The following is an 18,911-nucleotide window of genomic DNA, read 5'->3' as shown; positions in this document are numbered from 1 at the left end:
ATGGAAATGTTGTGGCTTCTCCATCTGGAAGCATTTCTCTTATGGCAGAACCTAACTGTTCTAAGTAGTTCAAAGCATTGCTTCTGATCACATACCCTCCGCACGTGAGCTGGCATCTACAAACAAGAGAGGCAGGGTTTCTCAGTCATTACTCTGAAATTTCCTCTTTCTAGAGATGGACCGGAATGTCAGGACAGCTTTCCATACTTCCTTCAGTACGGTTTTCAAATTCAGAATCACAGCATTTTATTTATGGGCATATAATAGAAAACCTCTTTGCAGCTAAGAAGCTATTTTAAGACTGCATTTAGAATTGTAGATTGAAAGCCGCAGGAGGTGTTCTGAGAGCACTGGGGACGTAAGCCACCTCCAATTAAAGAGAGGGATGGGGAGAAGACAAATCAAGTCATGGGAATGGGAAGCGAGAAAACTGCTGTAGCCACAAGTCAGCCTATGGTGGCCTGACCTTTCTGGAAAGACTGCAGGTGCTCTACCTAGAATTACAACTTTATTTCATAGAAATTTATCTCCGGTGCTTATTCATGAGACCGCAAGCAAGCAGGCAATCTTCTTTCCAGAAGATTACTAAGAAGTAAATGTGCCCCACCTTCCAGTGTGACCCATACATACATCAGCACCACCTGACCAATAGTTACAGCAGCAGCAGAGTAACCCAAAACTGCTCCTACTGCTGCTTCCCCTTTAACTGTGCAAAAATTAGGTGTCAATGTAGTCACATTTGGTGTAGCAAAATAACTATGTATTAGGCTGATGCAATGTCCTGTTCAAAGCTCTTGCTGTTCTGATTCTCAACAGCCCTGCATTGCAAACTTACTGACTACAGGCTAGCTAACCCTACCCCTAACCCAGGGAGTTAAGTGATTGGATTATTACTTTAAAGAAATGTGTTTCAAATATAGTTTTTCTTAGATGTCGTAGTTTTTCTTAAATTTCAATCGGTAGTGTTTAGATCTGCCAGTATGTGTTGGTGTCTTTATCTTATATATAAATGTTTGGATGTAAACTTATTTGTCAGTTCCTATCCTGGTAAATTTTATAAGCCTGTAAAGTACTCTGTAAAAGTTTATACCTTGTAAAATCTCACTAGAAAGAATTATAACATAAAAAGTTTTTCAAACATATATATATGGGGGACGTGGTGGTGCAATGGGTTAAACTGCTGAGCCGCTGGGCTGCTGATCAAAGCCTTGCCCTAGCTTCTGCCAGCCTAGCAATTTGGAAGCAGGTAATGCAACTAGATAAATAGGTGCCATTTCAGTGGGGAGAAAAGAGTGCCCCATGACATCATGCTGGCCACATGACCACAAGAATGTCTTTGGTCAGCACTGGCTCATGGGCATAAAAACAGAGATGAGCATCACCCCCTGTGGCTGTTTGGCTAGTGGAGTAAAATTGGCAGAAACCCTTTCCTTTAGAAATATGGATATGCATGATATAGACATTCCAAATACTAACACTACCCCCCCCCCAAAACACTCTGAAGGAAGTAGAAAGGAAGTCAGAACTGAGTTTTGCCTGCTCTGTCATGTAGGAATGGGGGAACAAATGTGAGTGGAAGAATCCCTGAGATAAAAAGAGTTAGGTATCCCAACCTGGAGGATAACAAAGAAGCCATGGAACAATCCAAAATAATACGCCATTTTCTTGTTCGTTGCTGCCACCTACAGGCTTTTCCAACCCCCCCCCCCCACCAATTAGATATTTGCAATTCAACAAACCCACCTTCCTTTAGTTTGCATGGACTCTTCTTCTTTGGGGGAAATAGAAGCATAGCTTCTTGCTATATTAGGGCATCACTCTTGTGTGGCATCACTAGAAAGGGGGCTATGAGATCCAGCATCTAGTCCTTATTTGTCCACGAAGCTCATTGGGTGACTTAGGGCATTTCATTCAATCTCAGTGTAACCTACCACACAAGGTTGTTGTTGAGGAGAAAATAGAGCTATGTAAACCCCTATGGGTTTCTTATAACAGTCAAAGCCAGGCTATGAATGTGTTGTCATTGTTGTTGTTTATATAGAATTATATAGAGCAAGGGAAGCCCATGTAGTGGCAGGTGGCAGGAGATACAGGTGGACCACCAGAAGCACCTTGGTGGTCTGTATGCGTCCCATGGGTGGCACTTTTTTCCCCTTGATCTAGCATAGGGGTGGCCAGGCAGTGGTAGGCAGGACCCTTAAAGGGTGGGTGGAACCAACACACACGCACACACCTATAGACCATTTGTACATATACACATTCTCCCAGATGCAAAGTTTCTCATAGATTTGGCTATTGCTCTGTGATATTTATGTATTATTTATTTATTAAAGCATTTTTATGCCGCCCCATTCGCCGAAGCCTATAAGAATAGAGCTTTCTTCATATTCTGCAGTACATTTAACTTTGGAATCTGCCCATGGAGCCAGGAGGGAGAAAAAGAGAGCACTGTTCTTCAGGGTAACATTTATGAATGTGTGCTTATTTCGAAAAGAATTCTTTGTTTCTGAATTCACTTCTGAGTCCATTTTCCTAGCCCAAGTGTGTTTGAGTGGAATCCCTCATACTTAGAACCAGATGTTGCTCATTTGAATAGGACACCATACTTCTTGCAAGTTTGCGTATTGATCTTGCATTCCACACTTGCAGGTGAATGATCAATGTGCAACTTACTGTGGACAATCAATAAAACTGAAATAACACACCACTACCATGCAACCAGTCCAATGTGTGAGAGACGCTATGTGGGAACAGGTGTCTTGATCGGTTATAAACCTATGGTATGCCAAGCAGAAAATGGTATGGTATGCCAAGCAGAAATCCACCTATTTTTCTCCCTTTTTAATATCTAATACACTAATGTGTTCATTCTAATTACAACAACCCCTTAACAAAATTAAGTTCTCATATGTCATAGAATGTATGTGATTTATTACTGGGAATGTATGAGATTTATGACTGAGCAGCACCAAGTTATATGGATGAATATTCATATACTGCTGTCATAAATCCAAAATCTTGCAGGTAACAGAGGTTAAGTATCTGATTCAGAATGTATAAACTACATCCTAGAGAACAGTATTTTTCTGCCCATCAGCTTCTTCAGGGAATCTTTCACATCTTTGTTCCTGAGACTGTAGATCAAAGGGTTCATCACTGGACAGATAGCAGTGTAAAAAAATGAGAGGACTTTGTCTGTTTCAACTGAATAAGCAGACTGAGGTCTCAGATATGTCAGAACTGCTGATCCATAGAAGAACATGACCACCAATATATGGGATGAACAAGTGGAGAAGGCCTTGCTTCTGCTGGTAGCGAAGGACATCTTCAGCACATTTTGGAGGATACATATGTAGGAGATCAGAATAAGCAGAAAGGGTAGCAGTATGAAGAGTACAGTGACGGTGAAAATGATGATCTCCATTTTGAAAGTGTTTGCACAGGCGAGTCTCAGAAGCGGAGGAAGGTCACAGAAAAAGTGGTTGATCTTGTTGGGTCCACAGAAGGGAAGAGTGAATATTAAAGTTGCTGGCACCAAAACCACCAGGACCCCAAGGAGCCAGCAGATCAGAGAGATCTGCAGGCACATGGTTCTGCTCATGATGACTGCATAATGCAAAGGGTGACATATTGCCACATAGCGATCATACGCCATGGCAGCCAACAAGCAACATTCCGCAATTCCAAGGGAGCCAAAGAAATACATCTGGATGGCACAGCCTATGAAAGAAATGCTCGTGTCTTCTGACAGGATGTTTGACAGCATTTTGGGGATTATAGTTGAAGTATAACCAATCTCTAGAAAAGACAGATTCCATAGGAAGAAATACATGGGAGAGTGAAGAACAGGATCGGTCCAAGTAACAATTATGATCAAGATGTTTCCCATCAGGGTGACAAGGTACAAAACCAGAACCATCAAGAATAGGATGATATTTATAGAGTGTGTGTCAGATAAAGGCTCAAAAATGAATTGAGACACAGGTGAGTGATTCCTACCATCCGTGTCACATAATAGTATTTTCTGTAGAGAAATTGAAAGTGAAGTTATGATCTCTTGTTACCATCACCACTGCCATCATTAACATCATCAAACTCATTTTCCCCTCGGAATTTTTAAAAAGGGAGCAGAGACAAGCTTTCTGGGCACAAGATACATCTGGGTAACTTGATTATGTCCTCACTTACTTGGGAGTAAGTTCCACTGAAAACATTGGGACTTATTTCCAAGGAAGTAACCCTGCCATGGAAATGAATTCTGCCCAGCACAGTCGGACTAGCTGTTGAGTAAATGCACACACATTATCCCACTCATTAAAGTATTAGAGTACTCCCATGTTTGCAAAGAAGTGACCCTGTGAAAGAAGTATTTGCCTTGTGTATTCCATTTTTTTTAAAAGCTTGGCTATCAATACTGGACCTGCTTCTAGGCTCATAGATCTCTTAAGCATGCAGTTTTAGCTAAATGGGCTTTCACCTCACCCACATGGTTCTCTTTTGTCCTAGTCTGTGCTCTGTGGAGCAAATATTACACCAATTTCTGCATCAGACATGGGCAAAGGCATGTGTTCATTTCTTCACTTGAGCAACAGCCACTGTGTAGGGGGGAAATTATTTCATCAGACAATGATACAGTTTGTATTTCATCTCAAGAACAGATGGAGTTAGAAACAGACTTATCATACTTAGAGCAGATACACTGCAATCAATAGAACATGTAATCATGGTCTACTGGAAACAATGGAAGGATTTGTGGTAAAATTTCCTTGCATGAGATAACTTCATATGAGATAACATACTGCATAAAATGGTGAGAAATATGGCTTGGTTTTCTTGATCATTTAAAACTTGAGACTCAGGCATGCTTTAAATAAAAGTCCTTCCTCCAAATATAAGAGAAATAGAAAATGTGCAATACCATGAGAAACAATGTTATCTTGGAGAAACTGATTTGGTCTGCATATACAAAATCAATATTTTCTTTCCCCTTTCCCTTTCCCAACTTCCTGAACTAATTCTTGAACTGGAATGTAGTCCCCCCTCCACCTTGACTTTTATGATGCATTTCTCCAAGATTATACTGTAATGTATTAGGCAAACAATATAATGTTCACACACATGCACTCACGCACACACACACATTTAAAAGTGTGCTCAAAAATGAATGCATAAGAAAAATTGTGTAAATTTGTAATAATTGGATTTTTTACATGTTTCCTGTGTGTTGTTTATTTTCAAAATAGACATTAGGAGAGATGCACATGAAATTCATGTACGCAACAGGAGAAATGCATATGAATTCCTATGCAGCCTTTTACAAAAAATATATAAAATCGCTAACAGTAAAATAAGATTGTAAGCTGCTGCAGGAATTGGCATTGTGAGCTCACCTACCCTGAATCCAACCTGTAGAGTAGATGCAATAGTTCTTTCATGTTCTCTTCCTCTGTCAACAGAAAGTGCTGGCTGGTGTTCTGACTGGGCTTGCAGGGCCACTCCAGTTTTGCTTTGTTTTTAAAATAGTGAAAACTGGAATATATGATAAATTATCCTTTTTTCCCTTTCTAAATTAATAGCTATAAAAGAACCCTGAAAGAATTGGCAGGGGCAGCTAGAGGAGGCCATGTGGACTCTTGACAGAAAACGACATTCCCCACACTTTGACTTCTGTAGATGTTCAATACAAACAGCATTAAGTCAGGACTCTAGCTCTTGTTCAAACTGTAAGTTGTAGAATTCTACATATCCCACAAAAACCATTAATTAGACTCATGGTGCAGCAACGCTTAACACCATTGCTACCGTTCTCTACTCCAGCAGAACCAACAAGGATATTTGTGATACAAGCACCCATGGCAAATCTTACTCCTTCAAAGGATCTAGCTAGAGACTGTTCAAAATCCTTCCTTATATGCAGAGCTATTGCTTACCATCATGAGGGGAAATACTTGGTTCTGAAGGATCACCCCTTCTTTCTTTCCCATAGATGTATTTCAATGTGCCTTGAGTCCTTTGGGACAATCACCCTGGAGAACCTTTATACTAATCATTCTGAAGACACAAACAAGATCATACACACAGATGCAAAATAGCATAAAGGTTGCTTCAAGTTCTCGCTATCTCTCTCTCTTCATGGGTTCCCTTCAATTTCATTCATTTATTCATTTAGTAAATAAGTACATTCAGTCCTCACCTTTCTTCTTCCATGGAACCCAGGATGGCTTCTATGCACCAACCAACCCCCAACCTGCTAAGCTTCAGGAAGGTGGCCACTTCATGTGCCCTCACACCATGCCCAGAGACAAAGTACTATTGCCATAAGTCCTTCTACATCTCTCTCAATCTCATCCTATGCTCTTTTACATTTTCATTTAGGTCCAGCTTTTAGAATCAAGTTGCAGTGCATTTCCCTGTATTTCTCCAAATACTCCACCCCACATGATTTTGTCCATGCACAATCAAAATCATGGGCTGGGATTGAAAAATATTCAAACACACACCATACTTACCGAAATAAATGAACATTAAATTTCTTCCACAATTAAGTCAAGTTTCTATCCATACTAGACCTGTATTTGACCCCATGAAGAATAAACCCTGTGAAGAAATACATCAGTGCACTCATACTAGCAGTGTGATGCAGTGGTTAAGAAGGCAAACTTCACTGTTAAATGTATAGCCAGAAGCATGGTTCCCAGATCTAGGGAGAAGTTGATACCACTCTACACAACTCTGGTGCACCTACAATTGGAGTACTGCATCCAGTTTTGGGCTCCACATTATAAGAGGAACACAGCTAGGTTAAAATCGGTTCAGTTCCGGGTCACAAGAATGGTAGCCTGGTTGGGAGGGATGACATATGAGGGGAGATTGAGAGAACTGGGTCCTTTCAGCCTGGAGAAGAGAACATCCCGAGGGGATCTTTTAGTGACTTATAGATATGTGAGGGGCTGTCATGTGGAGGAGGGATGTGATCTGTTCTTCCCTTAAGTGAAGGGTAGGACACGTTCCAATGGGGCAGAAGCTCAAGGAACCAGCCATCAGGTTGGATGTCAGGAAGTATTTCCTGACAGTTAGGACCCCTAGGATATGGAATGGGCTTCCAAGGGAGGTGGTCGAGCCCCCATCAGTGAGGGTGTCCAAGGAAAGACTGGACAACCACATGTTGAGGTCTACATAAGAGGAGCTGGCTGGAGCCAGGGGCCAGACTAGATGCCTAAAAGACCCCTTCTGACTCGCTTTGTTTCTATGTTCTATTTTACTAAAAAGCTTTAGTAATTTCAAAGATAATAGTTGGCATAAAAAGGGCTGCCAGATTTGCAGTGCATACATATATTGTTGGTGTATAAAGTACCCCAGGTCCCCTCCATTTGTAATGCAAATACTGTACAATAATTAGAAGTCCAAATGGGATGGGTTACCCCATCACATTGCAAAAGTGATCCACATGACTAGGGTTTAGATATGAAGGCACAGAGATCTAGCTGATGCTTTCCTCTTGGACGTGTTGTCTCAAACTGTTAAACTTCTACTATGGGAGTACAGTGGATTTGCTTGAGCTCAGTTGACTGAGTCCCTTCAGATCATTTCTAGTGCTTCCTGGGGGAAAGTGAGCTTCCTTTCAATGTGAATAGAATGGAACCAGGACCTGAGCTAAGCTTTGTTAGTGATTCATTCTTTGGAGAAGGAGACATCCCCAGATATTGCCTTCTCCTCTCCAGATATGGCCTTCTGTCTTCATTTCTGTGGCTGTTGATGGTGAACACGGGGAACAGTGGGGGGCAGTGGGGGGCAGTTTGGTTCTGTGACTGATAGGTCCACCTTCTAATCATAGGACTTTTTTCTCTTTTTAAGCATGGACTCCATTTAGTTTCTTTTCCCCTGTGGGGAAGGGATTGATTTCAACTAAATTTTCTGACCTTGGAAAGGTAGCTGGAGTGCCTCTTCCTGCAGGGGCAAGAGGGGGAAGGAGGTTTAGGGCATGGAATCCCCTCCCTGAGGTCAGAACACAGGTCTGCCCTCAGTTCTGGAAATCCAGTTAATCCTATGTGCTTCCACATGAGGTCTATAGGGAGAGGATCACTCTCTTACACATTTGCACATTGAATCTGACATCCTTTTAAAATGACTATACTAAAGGCAGCCTCAGAGCCAAAAATACATCAAGATCAACATGCAGACAAACTACTTGCAATAAACTAATACACATGACACCATTTGGAGGTTAGGATATCAAGCAATTTATTCGGAACTTCCCAGTTCCAAGAAAAAAAATGCATAAGCTGTGAGATAGAAAAATCTTACTCAAATAGCCTGCAGGTTGCAATTGATCCCACCATTAGGCTAGTAACATTCTTAAAACAACTACAACAATTTCATATGGTTCAAAGGGGTAGTCGTATCCCTCAGACTCTTTGCAGATTTACATTTGTAAGAGCACGATCAACATGCATTGCAAGTTCAGAGATAACAGATGTCACAAACCAGGTTTGCATGTGCTATTCAGGTAGCTTCTGCCCTATCATCATTTCTCGCAAGGATATTAATTTGTAAGGCAAAATATTTACCAGGAACATGATGCTGCTGTGATTTTCCATTTTCCTTGGACCATCATCAAATAAAGACATGGTACCGCCCAGTAAAATTTTTTGTTATGCACCTCTCACTTGTTCATTGATTTTTGTAATGGCTGTTTTCAGCCATCACACTGCGAGAGGTGCTTAACAAAATGACTGTTTTAATGACTTCACTTGACAATGTCGGTTGGTGGACTGATGCAGAAGGGTCCCCATAAGAGGCATCTAGTGGCAGAGGCATGTACTACAATGGGGTCACACACCAGAGAATGATTCCAGTTTCTTTTAGGTCTACCCTCGTAAGTATAGAAGGCATCTCCATTCCTAAGGCATTCTTCCCACAGCAGCATGCCCATGTGCCACTGGTGCATGTTTTCTACTTCTTATGCACAGATCTCCCCACCCCCACCTCCAGAAAGAAAAGCAGGAAGTGGTGGCAACTCCATTTAATTTCCCAACCCACCTGCTGCCATTTTCCAAGCTGGATTCTCAACCGTGTTTCTCAGGTTGGTCATTTTCCCAAGGAGTTTCTCTAAAGCTTCCTTCACATCTTTGTTCCTCAGGCTGTATATGAGTGGATTCACCATAGGAGTGAGAGCAGTGTAGAAGAGAGAAAAGACTTTATTGAGCTGTCCCAGAATGCAGATTCTTGGAAGCATATAAACAATTATGAGAGTCCCGTAGAAAAGGCCAACTACAAAGAGGTGAGAGGAGCAGGTGGAAAATGCCTTCTTCCTTCCGATTCTGGATGGAATTCTTAAGACTGTTCTTATGATATAAATATAGGAGGCTGTTGTGAGTAGAAAGGGGGGGACAGTGAATGTACAGGCAAAAATAAATATTGTGAGTTCTGTCCCATAGGTGTAACTACAGGAGAGTTTTAGCATTGACTTTAATTCACATATATAATGATCAATTTCATTGGGGCCACAGAAGGATAACCATGACATCAATATGGTTGTAACGGTGCTCACTAAAAGTCCACATGCCCAGGATCCAGCTGAGAGCTGGAAGCATAACCTGTCATTCATTAGGACTGCATAATGCAATGGTTTACAGATTGCTAAATACCGGTCATAAGACATCACAGAAAGGAGGTAGCACTCAGTCCCAGCTAGGCAAGCAAACATATAATACTGTACAAAGCAACCTCCAAATGAAATGTTTTTCACCCCAGTCAGGGAACTGGCCAGCAAACGTGGAAGAATAGCTGTGCTGTAGCAGATTTCTAAGCAAGAAAGATTCTCCAAGAAGAAATACATGGGAGTGTGCAGTTGCCGAGCAGCTACAATGAGGATTACCATTAGGAGGTTTCCAGACAGAGTCACCAAATAAATGATCAAAAATACCAGGAAGAGAAGAACTTGCAGTTTTGGGAGATCACCAAATCCTAGCAGAAGGAATTCTCTCACAATTGTTTGATTTCTCCATCCTATTGTCCCCATCAGGTATTTTCTGCAGTGGGATGAATAAAAGAAAACACAAGTTATTCTTTTTTATAAAGGATGCCATCACCAGGACTAAGGCAGCATTCCTATCTGCACCTGGGAGTAAACCCAGCTGAACTCAAGGGGACTTACTTCTGAATAGACATACATAGGATGTCCCTGGTCTTCAACAGCTGAAGGAAATGCATAAGAGATGGTTGTGCCATAATAAGAGCAAAGACATATATCTTGGATCCTCTTTTCATGTACATGGTTCCCAAGCCTCGATCTGCCCACTTAAACAGTGATGGCACATGGTTGCCCATACTGGAAAAATGACAGTGTCATGTATGATTACAGATATATCAGTGTTCCCTTCCTGCTGTATACTATATACAGGCTTATAATGAGCTAGCTACATTTATCCTTACCCTCACCCTCACCCTTACCTTTTCTTATTGTATTTATTGACCATCTTTTTTCCTTGCAGAGAACCCAACACAGCTTATGTATAGCTCCTCCTAAAAGTGTATTTAATTTGTGAGGTGGGTTAGACTGAGATTTAGTGACAGGCTAATAGTCACCCAGTGAGCTATGTGGTTGAGTTGGTACTCTCACATCTTCAGTCCAACACCTGAACCACCAAACCACACCTATATGCACTTCTACACTACACTTCATTTATTCATTTTAATAGATGCATACAGTGCTGTCCCTATTTAATAATATTGTTATTTATTTATCGATTTATATCCTGCCTTTTTCCTACAAAGGGCTCAAGGCAGCTTACATCATTCTCCTCCTCCATCTTATCCCCACAACAACAACCCTGTGAGGTAGGTTGGGCTGAGAGTCTGTGACTGGCCCAAAGTCACCCAGTTGGCTCCATGGCCGAGCGGGGACTAGAACCCAGATCGTCTGAGTCCCATGCTCTTAACCACTACACCACACTGGCTTCCACACCACACTGGCTCCCAAATGTTAAGCATTTTACAAGAAAAAGAAAAAAAATGAAAATACATTGTGATATATATTAACATGCAATTATGGTATGAAGGTCTTCAAAAATTTCTGCATTTTATATTTTATATTTCATAAATATATTTCATATTTTTTGCTGATGGCATTAAAAAGTTGGTACAACACTGGGAAAATGCATCACAAAGGAGGATGACTATGTAGAAAAGTGATGCAATTTGTTTTTGAAATTCTTAATAAATAGTTTTTTTAAAGTGTGGAAACTTTTTGAAGAACCCTTGTACATTCCTATAAATTGTGCTTGCAATTGGTTCTTGCAAGCCCCCAGACTGAAGGCTTATGAGCATGCAGTGCAGAGCAGGAGCCATGGAGGCCATGCCTCCTTGCCCTTTCAGATGTTTTCAGCCATCTGTATGCTTTGGAGAAGAGGTGAGGGTGTTGGCTGATCATCAGGAGAGCACATATTCTGGCAGCCCCAGTCTCTTCCCTCACCGCCCTCTGGAATGCCCCCCTTTCCTTCTCCCCAAGGTGACTTTTCTGATGTCAGAGAAGCATGGTTCTGGGGTGCTGGCTTCAAGGGTTTGGGGAGCAGGGCTTGAGAATGGGTCGGAACTCTTTCTCTGACATGGGATATGGGAATCCGAAGGATCCTATTTATTTCATGTAGACTCTAAGCCTTGGAACTCGTGGCCCTGCACTACGATAGAATGAGCTGTTCCTTCCTGAATGATCTTACACTGAATCTTATACTCTGGTGCCTCAGAAAGCAATACATACAGGGACAAAGGGCCACGGTGCTGGTATCTCCATTCACATATAATTTCTGTTAGGGAAGAATGGATAGCTTTTGTTCTTTCTCTTCGAATTCACTCAGCCTTAAAGCCAATCCTCTTCACCTGGTATCTAAAATAGTTTCTGGGACAGGAACATGCAGAACTTCTGTTTTCTCCACTCACAGGCATCTTTAACCCTTCCCCACCACACACACATGGCAATGCATGTTGGTTCTCATTCTTGCTAATTGCCAGTGCACTAATGGCCCAAGTGAAACTGCTTTAAACAAAATAAAATTAATAATGTTCCTATATTTAATACATTATATATGAATTATAATTATTTTAAATATATATGTGTGTGTATAATATTTTCAGCCTACTGTGAGAATTACCCTCACCTATAGTTCATTCAATTTTTAGTGCATGATTCATTCAAATTTTAAAGATGTAAATGCTTCCTAACCTTCTCTGTATGACAGAAAACAGTGTCAGAATTAGAAGTAAGAATAAGTTGCTTGAAGACAGGGTCAGAGAAAACAAAGAAGCCAGTAATTTACTTATTTTTACCTTAATTCAGTGTGCTTTATAAATGTTGTTCTGTCATCAAATACTCTGCCGTCTTTCTTTAGAGTTAGTGGGGAAAGCAATTCTAGTATGTACTGTGGAGATACACCTAGGCTTCTTACTAAGTCTGAAATGTGAAGATCTGCTCTGAAATCAATGTAAATACCATATACTGAAGGTCTCTGTCTCTAGACATGTTTGCAGTTTGTATAATAGTCCCTGTGTGACTTTGGAACTCATTAAATAAATAAATCCATTTCCATGCATAAAAAATTGAATTGAAGTAATTGCATTACTTCTTGCACTTTGGATTGGCAGAAACACATTAATTAGCATTTCAGCTTATGGAGAAGAAGTGTGCTAAACAAATAAATAGAATGACCAGATGGGAATAAATCACTGATATTTGGGGATCTGGGCCCAAGTAAGCTTATGATGGTAGGAAGTAATGTTGCAGTAAAATTAATGAGTTTTATATTTGTATTTACCCATTCAATTTATGAATCGTGCAACAGTTGAAGTTCTCAGGCAAACATGCAAAGCAAAACCCCCAAACGATAAAATACCCTTATATTCTGGCACAGGGTGCTGGTCCCATTTCCTTCAGTTGATGCAGCAGCTGCTCTCTAATAATGCTGGGTTTATTATTAATTTGTACTGTCCCATTTCATGTGGATTCTCCCTCACCTCAGAGATATATGATAAGGGACTACGTGGCATGGAGGTATGAACTGCCTCATTTCAAGTCAAACCCATGGTTCAATCACCAGCTGCATAAAATCCACTTTCATTTGGAGATAGAGGATCTTGCATTCTGCATGAAATACGCATATCCAAGCTATGGCTCCCCACTGCTGCCAGTTTTTATTACAGGCAAAACATTTGCAAATATTAAAACTCAATCCCCCAAAACCTTATCCCAACTGGAATAAGTCTTAGTCTGCTTTCACAGTGCAAACAAAACCACTGAGCACAACTTCCAGCTTCATGGTTAAAACTATAGATGGCAAACATGATTGGAATTCCACCACACACAGGTGCTAATTAGTCTAATTAGTGGCAGCAGCATTGAGCACAGAGCAGGTGAGAAAACTCAAACACCCAGCACAGGCCTGGATGTTCAGCAAATATAATCACCATCATCATCCTCATCTTACTCAATCCAAAAGGTAAGCCACTTTTGGACAGTCAACAATGGGTAGGCTCTGTTTAGATTAAACAAGTGAACTGAACTAAACAGGAACTATACTAATTTTCTTATTCATTAAATTCACTGTATGCTCCAAAGATATGAAGACCTTGCTAAAGCAGTTAAAAACAACACACGTACACCCCAAAATACAACAAACCAGATTAAGAATATTTCATGACCGCTGAAATTGGGATGCTGATTGCCTCCAAAAAGGAAGATCATGTTGACAATAAAGATTATGATAATTATGATGTTGCTGCCGGAAACATGCTGCATCTCTGTGTTCAGCCTTCTCAGCATCTAGTTCCATCATACCAAAGTCCTGGTCTTGAAACATCCCTATTGCCTCCACTGGCAATGAAAGAAGTTGGGGAAATGCAGGGAAAATGGAACATCACGCTGAAAGGACACAGTTTCTGAGATAATAAAGTTTGTATAAAGCAGCAATCTGTATTTAGACCACACAAAAATTCATTGCCACAATTATAGGTTAGGTTTCATTGTTTTTATTTTTCAAAAGTGCAACAATATTACACACCATTACAGAATATTTGTACCTTTAAATAGCAAGAGACAGTAAGAGAAATTTCACTAGCTTGTTCAGGGTAAGGAAGCTAGGTAGGAAATTGTTATAAATAGATATTCTGATGCACTAAGACTCACAATAAAGCCCTATGTTTATTACAGGTTATCATTACATCACTACCCATAACCGAAGCTCTCTGGAAGATTCACAACATTTGAGTCACCCATCCAGATTTCAACCAGGCCTGACCCTGCTTAGCTTCCAAGTTTATGCAGGATCAGACATTTGTCCATGTAGGGTGGTGTTGCCTTAGGCAACAGGCTGGAGTGGTGATGAATGTGTCCTCAAGGTGTCCTGCAGGAGAGCAGTCACCCACACAATCTCTCTCTGAGGATGCCCCCAGAGCAGATGGGTTCTCTGAAGCAGCCGTTCACCTCATCTTTCATGCTGAAGTTTACTTAGCTGAACTATCAGGAAGGCAGACTCTATGCAGAACTGTGCACACCACATAAAACAGCCAAAAAGCTACCAATACCCAAATGCATGCTCTCAGGAAGAGCCACCTCCCCAGAGTGAGCATTGATGTGGCCTGGCTCCCTAGACATCCATGGCAAATGGTTTTTCACCTCCATGGATCCCCATCATCATACAGAAGATGCCACCACAGGCCTCTGGAGAGCAAGCCTGTGCACTCACTTGATCTCACAGCCTCAGGGAAACCTCAGAGCTATAGACTGGGAGGCAAGCATGTGAGTGGTGGTATTGTAATGATGGTAGTGATGGTGCATGTCTCACCATCAGAAGATGGGTCACCTTGTGTGTGACCTCCACTTATCAGTGTGCCCCAAATAGGAGAGCAAACCTCAGGTGCTGGATTTTGTGATTCAGTGACTAAAGCTTAATGGACTACTGTAAGGGAAAAGAACTGAACTAAAATGAATGAGTTGGTGCTCAGTTTGTTTAATAGGAGATTCACAATGCACTGTGGAAGCACTATTGAACAGAGTGTAGATGTCCAGCAGTGGTATCCAGTGTATGTAACTGGATGCAGTGAGGCATACTGGATGGCACTGACTCCATTCATTCACAAAAATTGGAGCCATATTTAAAAGACCTTTTCTTTGCTACATTTAATTAAACAGCAGAAAACACACATGATTCAGCAACCTGCTTGGGATACTTATCGTTCTGAAAATGCATGCATAGTTCTGGAATTACTCCAAAGGTAAGAATGACTTGCAAACTACTTCTCCACATCACAACTGATTTCATGTGGATGGTCAAAAACTGGATCCCAGCAATGTTGTGCGGATGGCAAATTTCCTGAAAGATTTTCTTAGGGCTTCCTTCACGTCCTTGTTCCTCAGGCTGTATATCAGGGGATTGATCATGGGTGTCAGTACTGTATAGAAGAGTGAGAATGCTTTCTTCAAGTGTCTGAGATTCCTGGACCATGGAAGCATATAGACAATCATCAGAGTGCCATAGAAGAGGGCCACCACAGTGAGGTGAGAGGAGCAGGTGGAGAAAGCCTTTTGCCTCCCCATAGCAGAGGGCATTCTGAGGACGGTAACCATGATCAAAATGTAGGATATCAGTGTGAGTATAAAAGGAGGGAGGGTGAATGTGCAGGCAAATATGAATGCAGTCATTTCTACAATGTATGTGTCGCTGCAGGAGATCTCTTTTATGACTGGGGATAAGTCACAGAAATAATGATCAATTACATTTGGCCCACAGAAAGTCAATGAAAACACAGTAAGTGTTGTACTTGTGCTAACTAAGATCCCACTTGCCCAAGACACGGCTACCAACTGCAAGCACAGCCTGCTGTTCATGATGGAAGCATAGTGCAATGGCTTGCACACAGCTACGTACCGATCATAAGACATCACAGAAAGGAAGTAGCATTCAGCACCACCAAGGCAAGCAAATACATAAAACTGCATGAAACAGGCTTTTACAGATATGTGTTTTTCTCCAGTCAAGAGGACTGATAATACTTTAGGTATGATAGCTGAACTGTAGCAGGATTCCAGGAAGGAAAAATTCCCTAGGAAGAAGTACATGGAAGTGTGAAGGTGTCGATCAGTCAAAACTAACCAGACAATGAGAAGGTTCCCAGTCATGGTCACCAAGTAGATCATCAAGAAGAGCAGGGAAAGAAGAACCTGCACTTCAGACAGATCCCCAAATCCCAACAGTATAAATTCAGTAACTGTGGATTGATTCTGCTTTTCTGTATTTGCCATGGGCTGCATCTCGAGAAAACAAAACACAACATTTATCAAGACCTTTGGAATGTCTGCATGTCAGTCTCACCTTCATCATGTCACCTCCATGAGTTGCCATCATCACACAGAAGATCCAACTTCTCTGTCACTAGTTATTAGTCACAAAGACCAAATTCACCCCTCATTTTCATATACAGAAATATATACCATCAGAAATTCTGTGTACCAGTTTCTGGGGAACAGGTAATGGTGATGACTGTTGCCATTGCACCACCTGTAGCCTTCTCAGGGTGCTGGAGTACATGGACCCTTGTTCTGGCTCATTAGGAACCCCCCTGCCTCCCTGCCCTGTATTAGAACTTATGAAGACCAACAGGAAACTGCGTTCAAAAATTATCCTCCATTAAACCAATTAGGGTGTAGACAAACAAATAAATAATAAAATGCTATTTACCTTATGGGTGAAACAATATCCTTGAAATATTTTAGGCTCTATTCCAAAACATTATGTCACATTAAAAATATTAAACCATATTGGCTGAGCTTGCTCAAAAGTCATATTTACATGTTGCCAATCTCAGGATATAGGCCCACTAATGCACAGATTACTTCTGCAACACCTCTCTCTCTCTCTCTCTCTCTCTCTCTCTCTCTCTCTCTCTCTCTCTCTCTCTCTCTCTGACTTGCAAATGTGCCCTCCCTTCCCCTCATCTTTCTTTCCCTCCCACCTCTTGCTGAACTGTTTTTATTTGTTCATTGCAATGCCTAGGCTGTTCCACAATGAAGTGAATGTCTCTATTGAATTGTTATCTATGTACCACAAAGCAAAACGAGTTAGAAGATCTCTTGACAATTTTGCTAATCAGATCACTCCACAGAGAAGGCCAACATTTTTACAGGGACACTCAACGTTAATTTTGTGGTTCATACAAAAAAGTGTATAACATATAACTACTTACTTACACAAACATGTGTACAACTCTATGCATGTTATTTATGTATGTATTTACATACATGCATGTAGATAGAGAGCTCCTAACACTACCAAAGGAAAGTCATTATTCTGACTTTAACAGATATGAAGGGAAGAGAGATTTCTGGTAAGGAAAAGTAAATTAGAAGAAGAATTGAAGGAATAAATAGAAAGCAACATGGAAAATTACGCACAGTTTATGTGCAATCCAATTTACTAATGGATTCTATGCCTAATGTCCTGGGAATCTTTCAAGGAAACAAGGAACAAACTACAGGTTGTATGATTTAGCTAATTCACAAATTCTAGCAACTATTCTTGTGCCACATGTAGAAAATTAAATAAGGTGTTCCAAGGGCCATTTGGAATCAGCCAGAGTGCTAGGACTTGTCAGCCACCTTTTTCAATCCATTCGTACAGGAACATTTGCCTATAAGAACCAATCCAGATTTGAGCCAGATCAGAGAGGCAGGGAAGTGGACAATCTCAGAGGACTATTCTTCTATAGAGGGTAGAGATTTTCAAAAGTGGGAGGATTAATTGACCGCTCCTTCTGCCCATCTCAAAAATAATGGAGAAGGAAAGGTGATGCTGCTTCTCACTCCTGTCCTCCTAACCCCACGCCCCCCACAGGGTGAAGCCAGTGAGGCAAACAGCACACCCATTCACTCCACCCAACAGTGAGCACAAATATCCTCCTGCAAGAGGGACGCTCCCATGAGTTAGTTTCATTGAAGTCAATGTGATTTAATTGTGAGTCAAGGCTATTGAAGATGAACCAATTGGCTTCTGATTAGGATGTGTTTCATCTCAAAGTGTTTTTCCCCTAAAAATGAGGGGAGGAGAAAGTGCATTTGCAAGTTGGGTTGGGGGGAGGCTGTTGGCAGGTACAGGCATTGTGCCAGAGGTGGGAAAATCATGGATCTCCTGTTGCTGCTGTTAGCTTTGATAGGTCCACCAGCTAACTCAGGTCACCCTCCTGGCAGTATGTCATGTTTTAGGAAAAGTATGGAAACATGCAGAACTACAAGAAACAAAAAACAGAACAAAGAGCACAGGTCTAAAGAAATGGGTTGAGCTGGGCAACATGCGATGCACCAGTGAGACAGGCATTGCAATGCTGATAAAAATGTCTACTGCAGATTGTCCCCTAGTGCTGTGTATTTTGGCCTCTGATGAAATGGAAGCATAACAAAACTGTGGCTACTCTAATTGGTCTAGAGAGGGTGCTTCAATGTTAAAGGAGAAAATGAACCCATCCTGACCCTTTAGCACTTTCCTGCAAAGAATAGTTGGAACTTATCAAATTAACTCAAGCAAAATGAATTGGCCTCTTGATGTTCAGTGTTGTCAATAGAAGATCCAACAAGAAAAAGATACTTCACTGTGGCCCCTGTTGATCTGTAGGCATAGAAACATAGAATAGTATAGTTGGAAGGGGCCAGTAAGGCCATCAGGTGCAACCCTCTTCTGTTACAGGATGCCAATTTACATCATCCCACTTAGACGTCTGTCCAGTTTCTGTTTGAAAGTCCCTAGTATGGGAGAACCCACCACCTCTCTAGGCAGCTGGTTCTACTGTTGTATTGCTCTGACAGTGAGGAAACTTTTTCTGATGTCTTGCCTGAATCTGGGTTGTCACGACTTGATTATTCTGTGTCCTAC

The 18,911-nt window shown here is 41.2% G+C and overlaps 3 protein-coding genes across 3 annotated transcripts; all 3 read right to left on the bottom strand.

Moving 5' to 3' along the window:
• Window positions 1-3,061: 3,061 nt before the first annotated feature.
• LOC123030688 (olfactory receptor 10A4-like) lies at window positions 3,062-8,627 on the bottom strand. The gene is made up of 2 exons (XM_044444792.1): window positions 8,568-8,627; window positions 3,062-4,024 (listed from the first exon to the last, which is right to left on the bottom strand). Exons 1-2 carry the CDS (start codon window positions 8,625-8,627, stop codon window positions 3,062-3,064), a joined length of 1,023 nt encoding a protein of 340 aa, XP_044300727.1.
• Window positions 8,628-9,022: 395 nt separating this feature from the next.
• On the bottom strand, window positions 9,023-10,021 carry LOC123030686 (olfactory receptor 2G3-like). Its single transcript, XM_044444791.1, has one exon. The coding sequence runs from the start codon at window positions 10,019-10,021 to the stop codon at window positions 9,023-9,025; it is 999 nt and encodes a 332-aa protein (XP_044300726.1).
• A 5,298-nt stretch (window positions 10,022-15,319) lies between these two features.
• LOC123030690 (olfactory receptor 10A3-like) lies at window positions 15,320-16,300 on the bottom strand. The gene has a single exon (XM_044444794.1). The coding sequence runs from the start codon at window positions 16,298-16,300 to the stop codon at window positions 15,320-15,322; it is 981 nt and encodes a 326-aa protein (XP_044300729.1).
• Window positions 16,301-18,911: the final 2,611 nt, after the last annotated feature.

This window comes from Varanus komodoensis, unplaced genomic scaffold (genome assembly GCF_004798865.1).
Source record: "Varanus komodoensis strain SLA01 unplaced genomic scaffold, ASM479886v1 scaffold461, whole genome shotgun sequence".
Classification (NCBI taxonomy): Eukaryota; Metazoa; Chordata; class Lepidosauria; order Squamata; family Varanidae; genus Varanus; species Varanus komodoensis.
The sequence above is the reverse complement of the archived record's forward strand: the minus strand, read 5'-3'. Positions and strand labels throughout refer to the sequence as shown.